Here is a 23045-nt window from a genome sequence, read left to right as displayed (position 1 = left end):
CTCTGTGTCCGTGTTTCTGTCTGCTTGGCTATAACCCCAGTCACAGAGTCACATGCCCCTGAGCAGAGAGCTGTAAACTGCTGGAAAGCATTCACACTTCCTCTTTCCTGACTCGTCGACCTCTTACTACGTGGCGTTCCCTGAAGGTTGAGTTGCGAGCTTACTCATGCTTCCTGTGGTCGACTCATGGGGCCCCATGACGGAGGGGGATGGGGGTGTTTAGATGAAGTGTGTGTGTAGACACCAAACCCTTCCTGAAACCAATACCCTTGAACACATCTGTCAATGGGCGAACTGGGCTCTCAAAAAATTACATTAGGTTACTGTCACTGTTCCTTAGCAGAAGCAATCTCAGAATGCATTGCATCTGGCTTTGTGTAAAAAAAAAAAAAAAAAAAAAAAAATTCACATAATTGGCTTAGCAACATGGTAACACCTAACTATTGAAATTAGTTGAGTCAAATCTGTAAGTGTTGTTGCTTTTGTGTGTCAAATTGGTCATATTTGAGGTTCAATGACAGTTAGGATCAGGGTTGTTATCTGATGCTTTTCCACTGCGTGGTACTACTCGGCTCAGCTCACTTTACTTTTTCTTTGCTTTTCCACCGCAGTTTAGTACCGCTTCAAAATGAGTGGGATTATAGACTGATCGTATAGTTGCGCCGCCTCTACTGCCGTGAATCCGCTCCTCGGCTACCAACGAGCCTGCACCTCGTCTACTGACCACAATACAGCCATTTCTTTTTTCAAGTTGTGTGCGACGGTCGTTTAACGGAAGTCGTTTAAAAAAGTCATGTGAACAAATGATACTGCATCATTAATACTTGATACTTGGTCCTTAACAATCAGCTTGCAATCATGTCGTTCTTTATAGGGCACTGCTGATTTTTTCCTGTTGTATCAGTAGCCTATGGGCTTGCTGCTCAACTTTCAAATACTTGGTCAGCATTTGCTCTAGCAGTTTGCAGCGCACTTTCAGAAACCCTCCACCTTCCCCAGCTCCACCTGTGTAGATCTGCTATGGGAAATTCATGTATGCTATTTTGTACAACAGCAACATGTTGTGTATGTATTGGCAGTAGCAAGTCCCTACTTGCTTTGCAGCAGCAGCAATAACCAACAGCAGCTGCGTAGCAGATTTATCCCGTCGAAACCAAACGTATCAACATTGGCATATCCATTACCTTGCCAAACACTCCGAGAGTTGTCATAAAATGTCACAGAAGTAGACATATTTTAAAAAAAAGCAAACAATCCACTCAATTCACACAAAAAAATACCCTCAACACAATTACTAAAACCTGGAAATAAAATGGAAAATTCAAAAATAAAAATAAAATACTATGGAACAAAGCTTTTATGTACAGTATACATAATTTTGCCATGTCATATTTTAAGAGGAACTATCTAAATTATCATACATTTCCTGAAACGTACTGAAAAATCAGAACAACTGCTAAAGCTGCTTGCTTCCTCTCCTATGTTTCTCACTGAGAAGATGAAAGGCAGGTGTGTGTTTTCGTGTGCATGGTTCCTTGCTGCGGTCAGTGCCATCACAGATGGGGCTTTTTGCAGAGCGTGTCTAACCCTCTCTCATCATAACCGCTAAGGGTCCTGTGTAGAGATCTGGAAACATCAAACACTCTGTACCACCTTAGTGTCCTATTTACACATCATGTTCAAGCTGCATATCTCCTCAAAGTGGGCTGCAAAGACTGATATATTTCAGTCTGTAGTGGGCGCTTGGTACGAAAACACAAAAGCCGAATCAAGCTTGAAGCGGTTATGAGCTGTTTGATCTTTAAATGCGTGGCATTGCGAGGCTTTATACTGAAGGTGTCATTTTAAAAGCCAATTAGAGATATTTTTGCTTGCAGATTTGAGATTTTTCTTTTCCAGCGCACCCCCGAGCCATCTGTTTGGATCCTAGTCAGCACCAGTGAAGCTCCAGTCAAAGCTGTGTGCTTTAGAAAAGATGTCCTCCAAAAGCCTTTTAAACAGTTCTCCAGTAAGACTTTCATGAGGGTCTTAAGCGCTTCACTGAAATGCAGCCAGGAACAGATTTTTAGGAACTGTTTTAAATCCGCGTACATGGATGATAATACATACACGTAATATTTTAGCATAACTTTTTCATAAAAATGTCACAGAAGGAACTTCAGTCACACAGTATTGTGTTGAGGGACAAGACATAACCCTAATGTGTAAGAGTGTGTGTTGATTTGTATAAATTTCATAGTTGCCAGTAATGTTTAATAAATTCGTATAAAATATAGACTATAGTGTAAATTAAAAGAAAATTGTTTTCTTGTATTGTTTCTGCAGGTTACATCAATACACCAGTAGGTGGTGGCAAGTCTTTATGAGTGACTCATTGAATCATTCATTCAACTGATTTATTCAAAATGTTAAAGATATAAATAAGTCATTGAATCATTCATTCAGCCGATTTGTTAAAAAACGCTGATTCATTCAGGATTGAAATTAGTTATAAACGAGTCATTGAATCATTAATTCAACTCTTTTGTTCTAAATGCTGATTCATTCAGGATCTAAAAGTTATAAATTCAACTGATTCTGTTAAAAATGCTGATTAATTTCGAATGCAGGAGCGAAAAAAGTTATTCACTGAATCATTAACTTAACAGAACCGATTCATTCAAAAATTCTGATTCATTCAGGAACCACCGTGTGTGAAGAAACATGAAATGCTTCTACTTCTTTGTTTGGAACTATTTTCGGAGCAAAACAGAAAAATGACTGGAAATATTGTGTATTGTGTTTAAAATGTAAGTTACTGAATTCTAACTTCTTACTGAAGTGTTGTATAAAAGGAATAGCCTATCACATCACGATTGTGTTTTTCCTGTTGTGATTCTGCTACTATGTGTGATATTGCCTAATAAAGTCATGAAAAAACTTAATATAATGCGTAAATGTTCATTAATATGCTTTGTAATACTTTTGTTCATGGGCTTTTCAGCGAATATTGTTATATAATGTGATTATTTGCATTTCATAAGCTCAATATGTTAATTACTTTTTTAAATCGGTTGCATATAAAACATGCATATTATTTGTGGCATAGCTGTCAAAGCAAACCAATGTCATCAAAACAGAAGCGAACACATGAGAGATTGTACTCCACAATGAATCTGTCTTGTCAATAGGTGACATTCAGTTGAAATTTGCTCTGCATACATAAATAATGGTCATATTTTTGTTCCTGAAGGATGATACCTCAGGGCACAGGAGGACTAAATCTCTCGGCTGTGTGGGCAGTGTGTGGGTGCGGGAGAAGCTCTGTGGAATTTTAGTTGGTTGTGAAACATAAATGCAGAAAATGCAAGTTATCATTTTCAAATTGTGATAAAGATCTTGGGTTCGTGAAGTTCCCTTTTATAACCACCATATACTGTCTCATATAGTAGTGTGCTGTTTAAATGATATTGATTCACGTTACAAGGAAATTATAATTTTTCATAAAAAAATACAGCATGCAATGAGCTGAGATCATTATGTTGGTCATAAAAGCAGCTGTTTCCTCTCCAGTCGGATCCACCTGGCTCAGATCAGTGTTAGCGTTGGGGTTTTCAGCGGAGTATTACTCAGGACTTGTTGTGAATATGTTGCCACGTGAGCACCGGTTCTGTCTGTGCAGTGTTGTTTTCGCCTCCTAGAACATTGGCGTAGAGTTTAGGATGGACTTGCCAAAAATGGTGATATTGCAAACACAGTTGTAAAGGCCAGAAAGTAAATTTCATCCTGTTCGTGAAGTTTATGTTTTTGTCTCGCAAACGAATCAAACTGCAGATGTTCTGATGTTCTGTTCTGAACTGTTGGGAATAGTATCAGTATGAAAAAGCAGACAATCAATCGTTTTTATTTCTTCTGTGGAACAAGAAGTTAAAAGAATATTGATGAATCTTAACACAGGTCATAAAGATAATGGCTGTTTAAGTTCTAAAAATGACAAAAACAAACCAAAAAAATCTGGATGAAAGTAGTCCACATGACTTGTATGACAAAATCTAAAGATGTTATTCACTCTTCCCCCTTCAGTGACCTGTTGAACAAATGTGACCCGACTATTGAGTTAGTGAGAACTGTAATTAGTGAACAAATCAATCAGATTTGTTAATCATTTGTTCAGTCCAGTGTGTGAACTGGATCAGCTGGTTCAAAAGAAGTTAGTGGCTGCATCCGAAATATAGTAGGTGAAAAACAATATGTGACAAAAGAAGTATATCCGGCGAGATCCTGAAGTCTGCATACGATGGATATTTTACTAAGTCATGCAACTGATGCATGTCATATGATAATGACAACATTTTGAATGCAATACGTCCAAATTACATTCATACTACACACATTTATACTATAAAGAACATATTTTCGGATGCAGCCAGTGAGTTGAGCTGTAATTTGTGAACAAATCAGTCAGATATGGGATCATTTGTTCAGTCCAGTGTGTGAACTGGATCAACTGGTTCACTGAAAAAAAAGAAGTTCTTTCACTGATCAAGTTCTTGAGTTCAACTCACTGACTCAGAATAATGTTGTTTTATATAAGAGCTGTGTGAAGATTCAAACATTTTCATTTTGTGCTCCCTTAATGTTATAGCTACTTGATTATTCCATCAGAGGAGTGTTTTTTGTTGAAATCAGATGTATTTTTTTAGGAAATGAATGGGAGCTTTCAGTACACAGGCTTTGAGATCTATGGACAAAAGGTATGAAAGCGGACTCTGTTTATGGCCTAAAGAGCTGTAAATGAAAGAGTTCAACAAAGGAGTTTTTAAATATGCAAATGAAAGTTGTTCATTTTCAGTCATCTCATTCTGGATGGTCATGTCGTTCTTCAGCTTAAAACATCTGTAAGTGTATTCTGTTGTCGTTTTATTTATAAGGCAGTATTGTACTGTGTCTGAGCTCTGCTTTAATTATCCGGTACATCCATGAAAGCACAGATGAGTGAAATGAATAATTAATTTGCATAAAAATGGAAAAAATGTAACTGAATTAAAAATTCATTTCATTGTCATGTTAGATATCACCTTGACAGTCATAGGACCCATTAAACAGCTTCTGTAACGATGTCAGTCAGATGTCCTCTGAGGTCTGTGAATGACATTATATTAAGCTCCAGTGATCCATAATCACTGATCTGGAATCTGAAAGTAAGTAAGGAACGATTCAGGAACTCGCTTTAAAACCACAAAGAAGTGGATATTTAAAATCTGCAAGCCATAATGGTCTTTCAGTTGAGTCTATCTTCTTTTAGACAGAAGAACAGAAATAGACCACAAAGGCTGCTGGGGGATTTTAACATCTGATTGAGGCTTACTGAGTGCAAAATTATAGTACAGCGTTATTATGTTGAAGATCAGCGGGGATTAGAAAGTGATGATTTTACAGCATTTTTTTTACATCAAATTGATGTGATTTTTAGAGACTAGTTTTAAATATGCATGTTAATTTTCTCTGTGACCTGTATTTTATGTAAAAGACAAAACAATTATGAAATGCATAAATGTCTGTCTAATTAAAGGGGTAGTTCACCCAAAAATGACATTTCTGTCATTAAGTACTCACCCTCATGTCGTCCTAAACCTGTAAGACCTTCGTTCATCTTTGGAAGACAAATTAAGATATTTTTGATGAAATCCGAGGGTATCTGAACTACAGCAACGTCATTGCACCTTTTTTGACGTCCAGAAAGGTATTAAAGACATAATCCACTTGACTACAGTGGCTCTACCTTAATGAACATAGCCATTATTAAATGAGAGACTATATGGAATATTTGTACTTAGAAATTCCTGTGTAATTTGTCACACACTCACATCGCAGGTCTATTTCAAATATGTGAAATTTAAATGACTTGAAACATGAGGATGAGTAATTTTTTAATTAGCTGACTGCAAAGTCCAAGAGTGAAAATGCATTCTGTAAATGAGTAATTGTATAAAACTACATCACAGCACAACATATTATAAATAGACCGAGCATCCTTATGCAGGTACGCTCTTTCTTTTAGTCTTTTATTTATTGCAAATAAACAGTATATGTCCGTTTGGTACAATGTTTGTATATTAATTGTCTCACTGTTCTGTTGTAAGTAAAGCATCCAATTTGTTTTATGCTCACTCAGATGTCTATGATGTGTGGATTCTTCTTATGCTTTATAGCTATAAGTAGGAGTTAAACTTTGACTGTCCAGTAAACATAAAACTGCGGATCTGGTGTGTGTGTGTGTTACCTGCATTTGCGTAAGTGTATATGAATAGATCTTGCCACAGTGACCTTGTATGTGGAGTGCTGATGCCATCTATCTAATTAGTTTATCTGTGCCATGCTCTGTACTTGAGACATTAAAGGGCAGAGGATAGATTGAGACAGATAAAGACACCATGAGACAGACAGGAAACATGCTCTTGCAGTTTGATGATAGATGGGAGATAATATGGGTGGCACTTTCCACAAATAGGGTACTTTGCTTTTAAAATGACCTACTGTAGCATGAGAACTAGCTAGCTTTAAACATACTAACTTTTTTTGAATAGATGTTTATTTAATTTTTTTATTGCTAGAAAATAACAGTCACGTAAATCAAACTGTATTTAGACATGCCCCAAATAATGTCCTAATATAATAACATAACATTTAGACTTTCTAGTGTTGACAGTCCACATTTTTTGAAGGTTAAGCGCCTCCTTTCATTGACAAGAGGCTGACGTATGTAAGTTTTAATCAGATGGTGTTTAAAAACACCAGTAAATCTCCCTGGAAGTCCCTGGGCCTGGTGCCTGTGATTCAGAGACTGTGGTTCCTTAATGTGTGTTAATTACATTGTTCAGAGTTGTTCTTCAACTTCAGTCCACTTTGTTTAACTGATGTCAGCAAATCTGGCATTGTGAGGATGATTTTCCTCACATCTACCCCCAGTTTCACAGACTTTTAATTGAAAGCAACTTACATTGGTATATCTTAAAATATATCAGTTCCATTGTTTTGTCTCGAGATGGACACCAGTAATGTTTTTTTTTTTTTTTTTCTAAGGTACGTTTATAAAAGCTACTTAAATGTTCTAATTGAACTAAACCCTGTCTGTGATACCAGGCCACCTTAATTTATATATACTAATTATAAATAAATTAGTATGGCCTGGTTTTACAGACCGGACTTAGATTAAGCCAGGATTAGGCTTTAGTTCAATTAGGACATTTTAAGTAGCTTTTAATGATTTTACATATAAAATAAAACATGTGCGCGCACACACACACACACACACATGTGCACATTTTATTTTATGTGTAACTAATTTATACATACATTAATATATTTAGATATAAATATATATAAATTAATTAATTAATTACATATATAAAATAAAATGTGTGTGTATAATAAAAATATATGTATTTATATATATTTATAACAGATTTTTAAATTATTATATTATATTACAAAACCAGGCATAAGGGTTTCTTTAAATTGAGATTTATACATCAATAAATAAGCTTTCCATTGATGTGTGTTTTGTTATGATAGGATAATATTTGGCCGAGATAACTATTTGAAAATCTGGAATCAAAATATCAAAATATTGTGAAATCGCCTTTAAAGTTGTCCAAATGAAGTCCTTAGCAATGCATATGACTTACAAAAATATGTTTTTGATATATTTATGAAAAGAAATAAAAAGAAAAACTTTTGACCCATACAATGTATTGTTGGCTATTGCTACAAATATACACGTGCGAATTATGACTGGTTTTGTGGTCCAGGGTCACATATATTATATTATATTATATTATATTATATTATATTATATTATATTATATTAATTATATAGTTGTTTTCAAACAAATCACGAGCAGATTTGACCTGATTATTTAAAAGTTATGTGAAAAACGTATGTTTTTCTCTTTTCTCTGTTCTTGTGCAATTTTTTTGTATTGAATTATAAATAAGGAGAAAGGCTACAATGTTTTTTTTAGAACATGAAACTAGACTCACTGAGCACATTTAAGAGTCATAGCGAAATCTTACTGCTGTCACTTCAGTGAATGTGCATCTACAAACCAACCTGAAAACTTTCATCTTTGCACACTTAGAAGAAACAGAAACAATCTTTTTCAGAGGCAAGCCTCTCAACATTCACAGAGAGAGAAACATTCCCACTATTGTTGGAATCCATAGGAAACAGTCTAAGGTCATGGATCCACCCTGACTCACTTTTGCTGGGTTTACAGGGGGTCTTTGAAGCACGCCACCTGTTAGCTACTATTTCCACCCTTTCCTCTTCTTCAGCCTGTTACGTAAGCCCTCACGGATGCAGTCAAATTCTGGTAATAAAGGGGCTTTTCTTTCTGTTTTGTAAATCTTTTTCCAGTTGTCTTTAACTCTCAATGTACCTTCCCGTTTCTAAATGCAGCTTGTCAGGCGCTCAAATTTTCCCTAGCACTCTTAGAAATGTTTTAACTTTGTGCCATATATAAAAAGCTCTTGTGCTATTTTTTGCTATGATGAAACATGGCCTGATGGTTTGTTACCTCTTGAAAGTGAAAGTAACCATTGCTTATTTTGCACCAGCTCCATTTTTGGTCTTCCTGTTCTGTGCTGTGCTGGTTTTAATGAGAGACACAGTGAATAGCTCTTATCCTTGTACAGTGTATGAACACTTGCACCTTTGAGATTTTCTCCGTTCGTCTGAACCATAGTGTACAGCTCCTCGCCTGAACAGGAAGCCAGACAAACCATTCATCTCTTTTAACTTTATAATTTTCTGTGTTCGCATGTGCGTCTTTTATCAGCACTGATGTGTCTGCATCCATGATCTTTGCAGCATGTTTACTGCCAAACCAGGTGGAACTTACTGCGACAGGCCTGAATACAAATCATGTAATTTCCGTTTTGAAATGTAACAATATAGCGAGGTGCTGATATGAGGGTGGGAGGGTGGAAATCCCAGCCGAGATTTCCCAAACACAGCGTACGGTATATAAGATGAACGAACAGACAGACATCCAGCTTCACATTCCACCTACGTGTTTAGGGTTAGTGAGGTTACAGAATGTCAAGAGTTTTTGCTTTTTTGAAGAAAAACACATTTATCATTTACTTGTTCCAAACCTGTATGATTTTGATTTTTTTTTTTTTTTTTTTTTTTTTTTTTTTGGTAAAACACAAAAACAAATGTTAGACAGGATGTTCGTGCTGCTCTTTTGCATGCTATGAAAGTGAATGGTGACCAGGGTCTGTCAATCACCAAAAATAACAAGAAATCACCATTAAAATATAGTTTTAATATTAGTTATATGGACTTTTATGGTGCTCTTATGGTACTTTTTATCATTTCTTGAGCTTAAAAGGTTGGTCACCATTCACTTTCATTGTATGCAAAAGAACAGTGTCGGCATTCTGTTAAACTTCTCCTTTTGTGTTCTGCTGAAGAAAGAAAACCTTACAGATTTAGAACCTTTAAGACATTGACAACATCATTTAGTGCATATATGAAGTTGATATTCTTATGGGAACCACAAGGTAGGGTTTTACAGTCAAGGTTTCTAGGTTGCCCCCCAAAATTGCAAACCCGACACATTAATTCACAAAAGGTCAAACTGACTGATCCCTTCTACCTCCAATAATGTAGAGCTGATTGCACATAAGATCAAATGCACTGGATCTGATCTCTTTGTAAGACTTGAATCTGGAAAGATATCTTTCTCTCTCTTTCTCTCAGCAAAGCGGTCAGAGTATTTATACATACAGCATGGATTGGCAGTTGCCTGCTTGACTCAGGCTGTGCTCTGTATTCATAATGTAATTCAGTTGTCATGCACACAGCAGAGTTCAGCTGAGCTGGTGTGACTGCAGTTGATTTCTGAACACATCTTCCCCAGGCGCAGCGGGTTCGAATACTCAAACTACCCTTGTGCTCATCATAGATATGGACATCTCCTTAAATACAGCTGAAAATTATGCAATATAACAAGTTATGATTTTTATGTTTTAGTATTAATTAATTATGCATATATTTGTTGTTTGTTTGCATTTGATTGCACACTTGTGCAAAAACATGTGCATGACCTGACCGTAAAACCTTGCGTTGATGTGTTGAATGAGTCAAATGATATGAAGAGCTTCATGATTATTCAGCACTCATAAGCAGCTGTGTGGAAGTTCAGAGGTGAACACTCTTGGTGAGCACAAAAGATGATGATGAATCAGTCTTTCATATTTTCATGTCAGAGGCTGATTGTGCATGTAAACCTGAACGGCATTGAAATGTTGATTCACACTGACCCCTACTGGTAGTAATATTGCAGTGCTGTTATTTCTGTCATGAAGATGATGTGCTCTTTGTAACACAATCTTTCATAACTGACATTTACACACATATTTTTCATTATATAATACTTGACAGGGTTTTTATAATAATAAGGTTTTAAATAAATTGGCCTGTTTATATTTTAATGCACATATATAGTTGCCATAATTACTGTATGACTGTATATTATCCCTTAGTTAACAAATAATGAGTATTTTTCTTGCCTTTTTCTTTTAGGTTATGGACACACTGTCCAAACTCTCTCATACACACATTGCACAGCAGACTGGAATAAGGTACAGTATGTAAAAAAAAAAGAAGAAATGAAAAATTCTAACTCTTTTACGAGTGCAGATGAAAATGCATATTTTCTCCTTCTCTCTCTTTCTATTCTAGGCCATTTCCCACAGAAGAGAGTGTTGAGGATGAAGACATTTATAACCATCTAGAGGATCTGATAGAGTGAGTCTGTTTGTCTTCCTCTGCAGAAACAAGATGATATTATAACCTTCAGCTTACTGTGCGGTATCTGTTAGGAGAGATATAGGAGCCTCAGGCTGGGGCACAGGAGAAGGTTGATGTTAACATGTTGAGTCATGGCATAATGTGTGCCACACACATACTGTTCTCCTGTAGATACCCTCAGATACATATGTGTAAAAAACAACTTTTACTGTGTTGTTATTAACACATGAAGAGATTTTTCTTATTAGTTAAGGTTTTATCATAATGTTATGGAAGCTTTTTTCCACCATGGAATAACAAATAAAAAAGGTTATTATCTCTCAATTCAGACTTTTTTCTCATAATTATGAGTTTAAATCTCACAATTCGGACTTTATAACTTGCAATTGTGAGTTTGTATCTCAAAATCTTGAGAAAAATGTCAGAATTACAAGTTATTAACTCACAATAGCAAGAAAAAATTTAAACAAAAATTACTTTACGTCACAATTACCTTTCTTAATTGTGAGTTTATATACAATTCTGAGAAAATTTAATTGCTAAATATAAACTCAGAATTGCAAGCAATAAGGTCAGAATTGCGAGATGTGAACTTAAAATTGCAAGAAATAAAGTCAGAATTGCAAGAAATGAAGTCAAAATTGCAAGATGTAAACTCAGAATTGTGAGATGTGAACTCAAAATTGTAAGAAATAAAGTCAGAATTGCGATATGTAAACTCAGAATTGCGAGATGTGAACTCAGAATTGCAAGAAATAAAGTCAGAATTGAGAGATGTAAACTCAGAATTGTGAGATGTGAACTCAGAATTATGAGATACAAACTCAGAATAAAGAGTTATGAACTCAGAATTGCGAGATATAAACTCAGAATTATGAGATACAAACTCAGAATTGTGAGATACAAACTCAGAATTATGAGATATAAACTCAGAATTGCGAGATACAAACTCAGAATTGCGAGATACAAACTCAGAATTATGAGATACAAACTCAGAATAAAGAGTTATGAACTCAGAATTATGAGATACAAACTCAGAATAAAGAGTTATGAACTCAGAATTGCGAGATACAAACTCAGAATTGCGAGATATAAACTCAGAATTATGAGATACAAACTCAGAATTGCGAGATACAAACTCAGAATTGCGAGATATAAACTCAGAATTATGAGATACAAACTCAGAATTGCGAGATACAAACTCAGAATTGCGAGATATAAACTCAGAATTATGAGATACAAACTCAGAATTGCGAGATACAAACTCAGAATTGCAAGATATAAACTCAGAATTATGAGATACATACTCAGAATTGCGAGATACAAACTCAGAATTATGAGATACAAACTCAGAATAAAGAGTTATGAACTCAGAATTGCGAGATATAAACTCAGAATTATGAGATACAAACTCAGAATTGTGAGATACAAACTCAGAATTATGAGATATAAACTCAGAATTGCGAGATACAAACTCAGAATTGCGAGATACAAACTCAGAATTATGAGATGCAAACTCAGAATAAAGAGTTATGAACTCAGAATTGCGAGATACAAACTCAGAATTGCGAGATATAAACTCAGAATTGCGAGATATAAACTCAGAATTGCGAGATATAAACTCAGAATTATGAGATACAAACTCAGAATAAAGAGTTATGAACTCAGAATTGCGAGATACAAACTCAGAATTGCGAGATATAAACTCAGAATTATGAGATACAAACTCAGAATAAAGAGTTATGAACTCAGAATTGCGAGATACAAAATCAGAATTGCGAGATATAAACTCAGAATTATGAGATACAAACTCAGAATTGCGAGATACAAACTCAGAATTGCGAGATACAAACTCAGAATTATGAGATACAAACTCAGAATTGCGAGATACAAACTCAGAATTGCGAGATATAAACTCAGAATTATGAGATACAAACTCAGAATTGCGAGATACAAACTCAGAATTATGAGATACAAACTCAGAATAAAGAGTTATGAACTCAGAATTGCGAGATATAAACTCAGAATTATGAGATACAAACTCAGAATTGTGAGATACAAACTCAGAATTATGAGATATAAACTCAGAATTGCGAGATACAAACTCAGAATTATGAGATATAAACTCAGAATTATGAGATACAAACTCAGAATTGCGAGATACAAACTCAGAATTATGAGATACAAACTCAGAATAAAGAGTTATGAACTCAGAATTGCGAGATACAAACTCAGAATTGCGAGATACAAACTCAGAATTGCGAGATATAAACTCAGAATTGCGAGATATAAACTCAGAATTATGAGATACAAACTCAGAATAAAGAGTTATGAACTCAGAATTGCGAGATACAAACTCAGAATTGCGAGATACGAACTCAGAATTGTGAGATACAAACTCAGAATTGCAAGATACAAACTCAAAATTGCAAGATACAAACTCAGAATAAAGAGTTATGAACTTAGAATTGCGAGATACAAACTCAGAATTATGAGATACAAACTCAGAATAAAGAGTTATGAACTCAGAATTGCGAGATACAAACTCAGAATTGAGAGATACAAACTCAGAATTGTGAGATATAAACTCAGAATTGCGAGATACAAACTCAGAATAAAGAGTTATGAACTCATAATTGTGAAATACAAACTCAGAATTGTGAGATATAAACTCAGAATTGCGAGATATAAACTCAGAATTGCGAGATATAAACTCAGAATTATGAGATACAAACTCAGAATAAAGAGTTATGAACTCAGAATTGTGAGATACGAACTCAGAATTGCGAGATACAAACTCAGAATTGCAAGATACACACTCAGAATTGTGAGATATAAACTCAGAATTGAGATGTAAACTCAGCTCAGAAACAAGCTTCCATAGTCTTTAAAATGTCACTTTATCAATAATGTTAGATTTGTCAGAAGATGATAGTAAAGATGATACTAAATTTAATTCAGTTATTACTGTGACTATGTATGAGGTTTTGTTTGTTTGTTTGTTTGTTTTTTAATTTTTATAAAATTGTAGTCTGTCTGCAAGTTTTAGTTAATGATAACAGCACTGCTTCTGATGACATGAAAGATTCTACTGAGTAGCGGGCCGTAGTTTGTCAGGCTGTTGGCAACACGTAGCATCAGCAGAAATGTCTGTTCTCCTCATATGACATGCTTGAGAATTTGATATTATGCGTAGCAAATATTGATGTTGCTGTCACTATGTTTTGGCTCGACCTCATCCCATCTGTTTCTTAACCACACATACACACACGAGGCCCTCTAGCAGAGGGTTGTTTTCCTCATGTGATGGTTTGTTCATATGAAACGTGTTTGCTGAGTGCTTTTCCCTGGAGGGCGATGTGCCAGTACGATTTTGTCCCTGTCAGAAAGAGACTTTTCCTTGAAGGCATTTCGTAATAGATTCAAACTACAGACATGGTTAGGGAAAGAGATCAACAGTTTCTTTCTCTTTTTTTTACCCATCTGGAGAACATATCTGAGTGATTTTAAGGCCTGACTCTGCTATAAAGTCTCTTTTGCTGTAGCTGAAAACCGTGTGTTTAATTTAGAACAGGGAAACATTATCATTTTAAACCCCTCATGGGCAATTTCCAGAAGAGGTCTTTTTCTCCATATATCGAATATGCTGAAGCATTTGAACACATGCTGTTCTCTTAGGGGGTTTTCTGTTCCATCATCCATCTATATCTCTATGCTTATTTTAAACCAACTTCATCTGACTGTAGTCTTTGGTTTGTAATCAAAACGTTTATACATTAAACTAAAACCTTCGGAGAATCACTAAATGTTGTTGGTGTGTATGTCTCAGTGAAAATGGTGTTGAAGATGAGGAAGATCTCTACGACTGTGTGTATGATGATGATGAAGGTGGAGAGGTGTATGAAGACCTGATGAAGGTTGAGTTGGTACAACCACAGGTGAGCTAACCAAAATGCTTTTACGAGTAAACATGTTTAGGTTTGCGAGTCATAAAATGCCCTCTGTCTCGCTCTCTCTTGCTGCTGTAATTACAGAAACAGGCTGAGACGGACATCAGGAGCTGCTGTCTAATGGAAATCAAACAGACTGAGGAGAAATACACAGAGACGCTGGACTCCATTGAGAAAGTGAGGCCTTTTTACAACTGCACACTCAGACCCATTAATGTAATGTGTGTGATCTGCCAAGTGTCTGCTAAATGTAATGGAACACATAATTAACTTTGGTATTTTATTAAGGCCATAGTAACCACAGGTAAAACAATGGATGAATCTTATTTTTTACCATGTTTAGATCAATGTAACTTACCCTACGAAATTTTACCATGATACTTCTATACAAATACCATAGAAACTACAGTTATTGTTACAGTTTCCCTCTGATGACTTGCTGTAAGCCACCATTATCATCAAATTACTGTAAAGAAATTAAAATGACAAAAAGATTCTGAAACAAAATCTATGCTTTTGAAAATATATATAAAAAAGTAGTTTAAACATTTATAAACGATAAGTACTGCTAACATAGTTTAAATAAAAAGTATTTTAATAAATGTTATTTATTATTATTGTTATTATTTATTTATTTATGGTAAATTTCCATTTATTTTACATCTTAGTATGAAATTACACATTTCCATTGTAGTTACTATAATAAAACCATGGTAAATTTCCACAACGATTCAAAGAATCATAATATTGCAAAATAGATTTTTTTAATTGTTGTTTTTATTGATTGATTGACTTTCAATCTTTGTATGAATATATAACATCTCCACTGTAGTTACTACAGTATAATAAAATCATGGTAAATTTCCATTTATTTTAAAGGTGCCCTAGATTATGTTTTTAAAAGATGTAATATAAGTCTAAGGTGTCCCCTGAATGTGTCTGTGAAGTTTCAGATCAAAATACCCCATAGATTTTTTTTTATTAATTTTTTTAACTGCCTATTTTGGGGCATCATTATAAACGCGCCGATTTTATGCTGCGGCCCCTTTAAATCCCGTGCTCTCCGCCCACAGAGCTCGCGCTTGCCTTGAACAGTGCCTTAACAAAGTTTACACAGCTAATATAACCCTCAAAATGGATCTTTACAAAGTGTTCGTCATGCATGCGGCATGCATGCGTCGGATTATGTGACTATTGTATACTGTTATATTGTTTACTTCTGATTTTGAATGAGTTTGATAGTGCTCCGTGGCTAACGGCTAATGCTACTCTGTTGGAGAGATTTATAAAGAATGAAGTTGTGTTTATGAATTATACAGACTGCAAGTGTTTAAAAATGAAAATAGCGACGGCTCTCTTGTCTCCGTGAATACAGTAATAACCGATGGTAACTTTAACCACATTTAACAGTACATTAGCAACATGCTAACGAAACATTTAGAAAGACAGTTTACAAATATCACTAAAAATATCATGTTATCATGGATCATGTCAGTTATTATTGCTCCATCTGCCATTTTTCGCTATTGTTCTTGCTTGCTTACCTAGTCTGATGATTTGGTTGTGCACATCCAGACGTTAATACTGGCTGCCCTTGTCTAATGCCTTTTATAATGTTGGAAACGTGAGCTGGCATATGCAAATATTGGGGGCGTACACCCCGACTGTTACGTAACAGTCGGTGTTATGTTGAGATTCGCCTGTTCTTCGGAGGTCTTTTAAACAAATGAGATTTATATAAAAAGGAGGAAACAATGGAGTTTGAGACTCACTGTATGTCATTTCCATGTACTGAACTCTTGTTATTTAACAATGCCAAGATAAATTCAATTTTTCATTCGAGGGCACCTTTAAATCTTAGTATGAAAATACACATTACTAAGCTTGTTTCAGCCACTGTATAAAAATATAGGTAATTGCAACTTTTATCTCACAATTCTGACATTTTTTTTCTCAGAATTGCATGATGTAAACTCGCAGTTGCGAGTTATAAAGTCAGAATTGTAAGAAAAGTAAAGAATTGCGAGTTTATATTGCAATTCTGAGAAAATTGAGAACTGTGAAATAAAAAGTCTTAATTACCTTTTTTATTTTTTATTCAGTGGCGGAAACAAGCTTCCGTACATTTCTGTTGTAGTTACTAATAATAAAAAGGTAAACTTCCACAATGGTTCAAAGAATCATTATATTGCAGTATAGCTTTATTGTTATTGTTTTTATTTATTTATTTAATTTAAAATCTTACTATGAATATACAACATTTCCATTGTAGTTACTACAGTATAATAAAACCATGGTAAATTTCCATGATGGGTCAAAGATTCATTATATTGCAATATATCTTGATTGTGTATTAGCTTTGGCCATATCAGCTTCTTGATCTTTATATTTCATTATTATTTTCAGTTCTTTATGAAGCCGCTGGGACAGTCACTGTCTGGTGTGGATATTGAAAAAGTGTTCATCAATATACCGGTGAGTCACAAAACCTTTAATGGAGGACAGAATTTAGCTTGAATCTGTGTGTGATTGCTTCATGTTTTCATGTTCTATATCGCAACAGGACCTTGTGAAAGTGCACACAAGTCTTCTGAGGGAGATTCAGGATTCAGTCCTTATGCATAACGCCAGTAACCTGCACCAGATTTTTATAAAATACAAAGAAAGGTGATCAGTTTATTCTCTTTAGCTATTTAAGAAATGAAACCCTCCTTCCTCTTCTCACACGTGTCTTGTTTTCCTGTGTGATAGATTAGTCCTGTATGGGAAATACTGCAGTCATGTAGAATCAGCCATTGCGTGTTTGGATGACATCTGTAAGAACAGAGAGGACGTCAGGCAGATGTTAGAGGTAAGACACTGTCAGACTGTGTTCATGAAACATCTCACTGGCACTTTCCATGAAAAAAAAGCATTAAAAGCTCAAATCTTTTTTGTTAGAACTATTAGGTATGTTAAGAACTTTTATCTTATAACCTAAAATTAACTGACTGTATCTAACACTAAGTAATTTATATCCTTTGTACAGCATGGTAGAAAGAAATTCTTCTGTCATGAAATGATTTATGAAAGTAGTTTTTATTTTTCACTACCAAAACTGAACACCTGTAGTTGATTTGCTGTTCGACTCTGCCACCTGGTGGTTGAGAGTAGTACAGAACATTTTTTGTAATTTATTTACCAATATCATTTTTTTTACCCAAAAAGTGACATATGTGGTTTTTGTTTATTAATTTCAGTTATGTTCCAAACGAGCCAACAATGGGAAGTTTACTCTGAGAGATCTGCTAGTTGTTCCGATGCAGAGAGTTCTGAAGTATCATCTGCTCCTACAGGTTTGAAATTATTTTGTTGTATTCCTGCTTCTACACCAACATGTTTTACCTGAGTCTTCAATAAGTACTTTAAAGACAACATTAAAATGCATAATGTCTATACTGTGACATTTTATAATGTAGTAATAATATTGTAGTGGGATTAGATTAAACATGTTAGGCTAAATATATATATATGGACATAAAAATAAAAACTAATTCAAAATATTAATAAAAACTATAATAGTATCTAAATGATACTAATATAACACTGATATATTATTAATTATTATCACATTATTATTAATTATTATGTATTAATAATAATATAGTTTAATATTTAGTTTAAGAATATTACTATATATAATTATAAATATATTATTAGCAATAGCCCATCAGAAATTGGTTCTGATTGAAGGAAAGTCATTTCAGAGGTGGCAAAAGTTATTATTATATTGCTTTAAGAGTCTAAAGCATTTATCATAGGGTCAGTTCTTCTTTCATGTTGTCTTTAAATGATTACTAATGTCCACTAGGGGCAGTGGTGTCTGTCTTTACGTAGAAGCAGCATAATCCATGAATGAAATCCACCAGTAGGGGCAGTATAGTATAATCCACAGTCCTCCAGTAGAGGCAGTATAATCCACATAATGGAGAAGCAGCATGCTTTATCCAGTCGTGTATGTTTGGTCTGGCCCTATTCCACAAACATCTCACGCAGTCTGCCATGAATATTTCATAGTGTGTCTCTGTCCATCACACGTTAGGTCTACTGCATGACCCAGCTATGAGGGGATTTAGAAATGAATGTGAACGAAGGCGAGAGAGAAATAGAAAAGTAGGGAGAGGGAGATGTGTGTAGCGTGTGGAGACTGAAGCCACCACGATCCTCCTGCTGTTGCAGGAACCTTTTGGCTCTCAGTGGACAGAAAAGCGAAGGTGTTTTCTGTGTGTGTGTGTGTGTGTGTGTGTGTGTGCAAGCGTCTGCTTAGCATGCCTGCATGGCTGTCCACAGCTCAGTTCACCTCCCTGCCCATCTGGCCAGCTGTGGGTTTAGGGAGTGCGCGCGTGTATGTGTGTGTGTGTGTGTGTGTGTGGGGCAGGCGGTGCAGATAGAGCGTCTGTCTGTCTGCTGCCCCTCTGGAGAGCAGGCTAGCGTGTGACAGACTGTCTTTCTCTGCTCTTTGCTCTGCTGGAGAAAGCCTTGGCCAGTGAGAGAAAGAGCAAACCAGCTTTACATAACGAGTTATATTGAAAATAATTCATAAATAATCTATTATTAAATATTCAAATATTTAAATATTCAAATTAAATAAATTATTCTTTTTCATTTACTCCAAATGATTACTTTTTTTTTTTTCAAACCCTAAAACTTTGGGCAAGTAAGATTATTTTTTTAAAGAACTTAATACTTCTATTCAACAAGGATGCATTAAATTGATCAAATGTGAGAGTAAATTTTTTACATAGCTAAGGTTCTATTTCCAATAAATGCTGTTGAACGTTCTATTTAAATTTGATCAAAGAATCCTGAAAAAAATGTAACACGGTTTTGACAAATACATTAAGAAGCACAACTGTTTTCAACATTGATAATAATACTATAATTATTCTTGAGGTGCAAATCAGCATATTACAATGATTTCTGAAAGATCATGACAGGAATAAATTACATTTTAAAATGTACAGTTATTTTATAAATTATAACAATATTTCACAATACTACCATCCTTACTGTATTTTTGATCAAATAAATGCAGCCTTGGTGAGCATAAGAAACTTCTTATAAAAACATTAAAAAAATCTTACAAACCCCAAACGTTTGAACTGTACTGTATGTTGAGGTTTAAATTTGTCAGATTTTTACTTTAACCATGTAAAGAAGTCAAAGTAATGTTCATAAATCAGGAAGTAAGAGTTATAAATAAGTGCTTTTAAGAAATAGTTCCAACTAAGCCAGTAAATATCAGTTTAATGTGGTAATATATATATATATATATATATATATATTTTTTTTTTTTTTTTTTTGCATTGGTTGACTGAAACAAAGCAACCAGAAATGTTAGTGACGTGACAAATTTTGAGCATAATTTGGGCTATTGGGCAGTTATTGAACATAAAAAGGTGCCAGACTTTACAATACTGCAATGCTGCTCTGTGAAATCATGTTTGAATGATATTCACCTAGAATTCTGCAAACGTTTGGATAAGAGATTGGCTGCATTTTATTTCTGCAGTAATCTCTGTGTTAGTGTCATACCTCCTTTCTGTCTCTCTCTCTATATCTCTCTTTCGCTGTGTGAGGGTAGAAGGAAGTGAGAATGAAAAATAAGGTGATGTCCGTCTTTCTGCTGATAATAATGCGCAGGTTCAGCTTGACTGACGCAGGGGATTTGGCTTGTGCTGGATGGCAATATATCTCTTAGGCCAAAAGGAAGCCATTTATCAGACCTGAGTAAAGGACATTCATAGCACCCTCCCTTATCCTACAGACTGGCCCAGATGTCTTGTTTACTTCATCCCGGAGCAGGAAGGCAATTTCAACCCCACAAAAACCTTTTGCTTCTCATTTCAATTCTCGAACCTGATGCAGGTTGGGATATTATTTCAGCTTGTGTGTGTGTGTGTGTGTGTGAGGGGGAAAAGAGAAAGTAAGATTTAAAGACATGCCACGATGTATGTGTTTATATTATCATTGTATTTTAAGGCTTGCCACATAATTACCTTGTATAATCTTGTAATATATATATATATTTTTTAAAATTGTATCAGATTCACCTCTTTTTTTACCCAGGAGGGATTGATGAACACATGTAAAATTCTGCTTCAGTGTAACCTATCAAGTAAAAATCACCTAAACTTCCATATATAAATCAGGGTATGTCAAAAATACCGACTTCAGTTTTGAGCGCCGTTGAGCGGATTCTTAAACACCTCTGATTGGCCATTGCGTTCATGCACTCAACAGATATGTCTGTGACTGGCTACAGTGATCAACGCTTCAAAAACGTTGTAAATAGACATCTTTGCTGCTCTTCACTGAGCACTTAACTATACTTAACCTAACTATACGATGAAATAGGGCTGGACGATTATGGCCTAAAATCAAAATCTCGATTAATTAAACATTTTACCTCGATTACGATTAATGAACGATTATTTTGTTTCTGTTTTTGTTTTTTTTTTGTTTTTTTGCCCTCATAGTTCACTGACAAGGTTTGTAGGCTACTGTAAATATGCTTGACTATTATTATATTTTTTCCTATTGAAAGAGCGACCTGACATAGCTCACTATCAGCAGTTAGTCACTATCTGCTCGTTGTGAATCAGATAGCACAGTACCAGTGCGTAATGAGAGCGATTGCGTGTGAATTAGTCATACTGTCTCTCTATTAATTGTGAAGCTGTGGGTTGTTAATAGTTCCTTCAAAAGTAGAAAAATAAATGCTTTAATAAGTTTTGAGTTTCTAAGCTACTTTAGTGATAAATCACAGGACAGCGCTGACAACTAGTATCTGCGTTCCTCTCTGTGCGCGCGATCTTCACGTTTTGTGCAGCTACTGTTTGTATGAATGTTCATGCCACAATGCAGCTGCGCGAACGCGGTAGCTCGATATAATAATACACATCCGATCGTCTAATCGCTTGAATGTCCAAACCATAAAATAAATACAACTGACAAAGTTTAGGGAAGACGCAAGGCTCACCACTCGCGCGCCATCACTAGGTGTTGAACCGGCGTTCACCTCCGTGTTTTGCTTTTATGCCACTGACTGGACGGGGCAGAGTCGTGCTATGTTTTTAAAGGGGAAGGATTAAAAAAACAAAATAACCGACATGGGAAAATTACGTCGGTTAGAGGTTCTGAATTTCAGTTTCGATTACTTTCCGATTAATCGTCCAGCCCTACGATGAAACCTTACATTGTACTGCACAATTATTTTTTTTGAGTACATACAAAGTAGTTAAAGATACCTACAACCTTTTTCAAATCAAATGAAAACAAATTTGTTAACTTAATTCAACACTCTCAGTAGACAAAATGTTTTTACATTTTAGATGACTTATTGCTAAATGTTCTCTCTATATTGTTGGTAAACAATTTTCACGGTTATGAGTGGGAGTTATGAGAGCGTGCGAGAGTGACAGATGTCCTCCGGCTCGGCTTCGCTCCCGTACATCTGACTGTCTGCTGCGTTCATCATCATCTGGTGATAATAAGACACCGAGACACGGGCCGTGAACACCATCTCATATCTCTCTTCCTTCCTGACAGGAGCTGGTAAAACACACCCATGATGCCACAGACAAGAGTAATTTACGGCAAGCGCTGGACGCCATGAAGGTGGGTTGATTGTATAAATATCCTTTTCATAAGCTGCCTGTTGCTTTGACTTGTGAGTAGTAATCCACTGAGAAGTCTGCAACAGTGTAAGCACTCATTTGAACCATAAAATGACAAATGAGGCCTCCTACAGTCTTCACCCGACAGCTAGGCCTTGTTATCTGCTCTCATACGCACATTTAGCTCCCCATCATTGCATAATTTATACCAACAGGCTTTTAATCACCCATCTCTCTGTGATATTAGAGGCCTTGTTCAATTTGAAATTACAACAGTGACAAATTTCATTCTCTTAAAGCTATTTATTTTGTATGGGCATACATCAACTTTTTCGTAAGAAAAGCTTTCGTAGAAAATCAATGCGGCCCTCTTGACTCAGACATGATCAAGATGGTGCCGAATGCATCTTGACAGGTAACCGTCCGCTAATTGAGGCAAATCAAGCTGAGAAGATTGTGCAGATTGCACCGAGGGCTGTGATGATTTCATTTGGATAAATTAGCCACTTAGCATTGATTGGGGTATCGGCTAACGCGGTTAACCTCCTCAAGTGCTCCCCTTAAAGATCCTCACGGTGGGCGAGCACGAGCAGCCCCCCCGACTCTCTGATTATTCTAGATACGCGATGATGAATG

The 23045-nt window shown here is 35.4% G+C and overlaps 1 protein-coding gene across 2 annotated transcripts in view; it reads left to right on the top strand.

Moving 5' to 3' along the window:
* The window catches only part of LOC125258247 (guanine nucleotide exchange factor VAV3), a 69906-nt gene that overhangs the window by 7863 nt on the left and 38998 nt on the right, over nucleotides 1–23045 (top strand). For both annotated transcript variants that reach the window (XM_048175143.1, XM_048175144.1), the window contains exons 2-10: nucleotides 10574–10632; nucleotides 10733–10798; nucleotides 14631–14739; nucleotides 14836–14928; nucleotides 17158–17226; nucleotides 17315–17418; nucleotides 17503–17602; nucleotides 17991–18086; nucleotides 22342–22410. In XM_048175143.1, coding sequence (XP_048031100.1) covers nucleotides 10574–10632; nucleotides 10733–10798; nucleotides 14631–14739; nucleotides 14836–14928; nucleotides 17158–17226; nucleotides 17315–17418; nucleotides 17503–17602; nucleotides 17991–18086; nucleotides 22342–22410 — 765 coding nt within the window. The remainder of the gene's footprint in view (nucleotides 1–10573; nucleotides 10633–10732; nucleotides 10799–14630; nucleotides 14740–14835; nucleotides 14929–17157; nucleotides 17227–17314; nucleotides 17419–17502; nucleotides 17603–17990; nucleotides 18087–22341; nucleotides 22411–23045) is intronic.

Source organism: Megalobrama amblycephala, linkage group LG22, assembly GCF_018812025.1.
Source record: "Megalobrama amblycephala isolate DHTTF-2021 linkage group LG22, ASM1881202v1, whole genome shotgun sequence".
NCBI classification, from domain to species: Eukaryota; Metazoa; Chordata; class Actinopteri; order Cypriniformes; family Xenocyprididae; genus Megalobrama; species Megalobrama amblycephala.
This window is presented reverse-complemented; position numbering and strand designations above follow the sequence as displayed.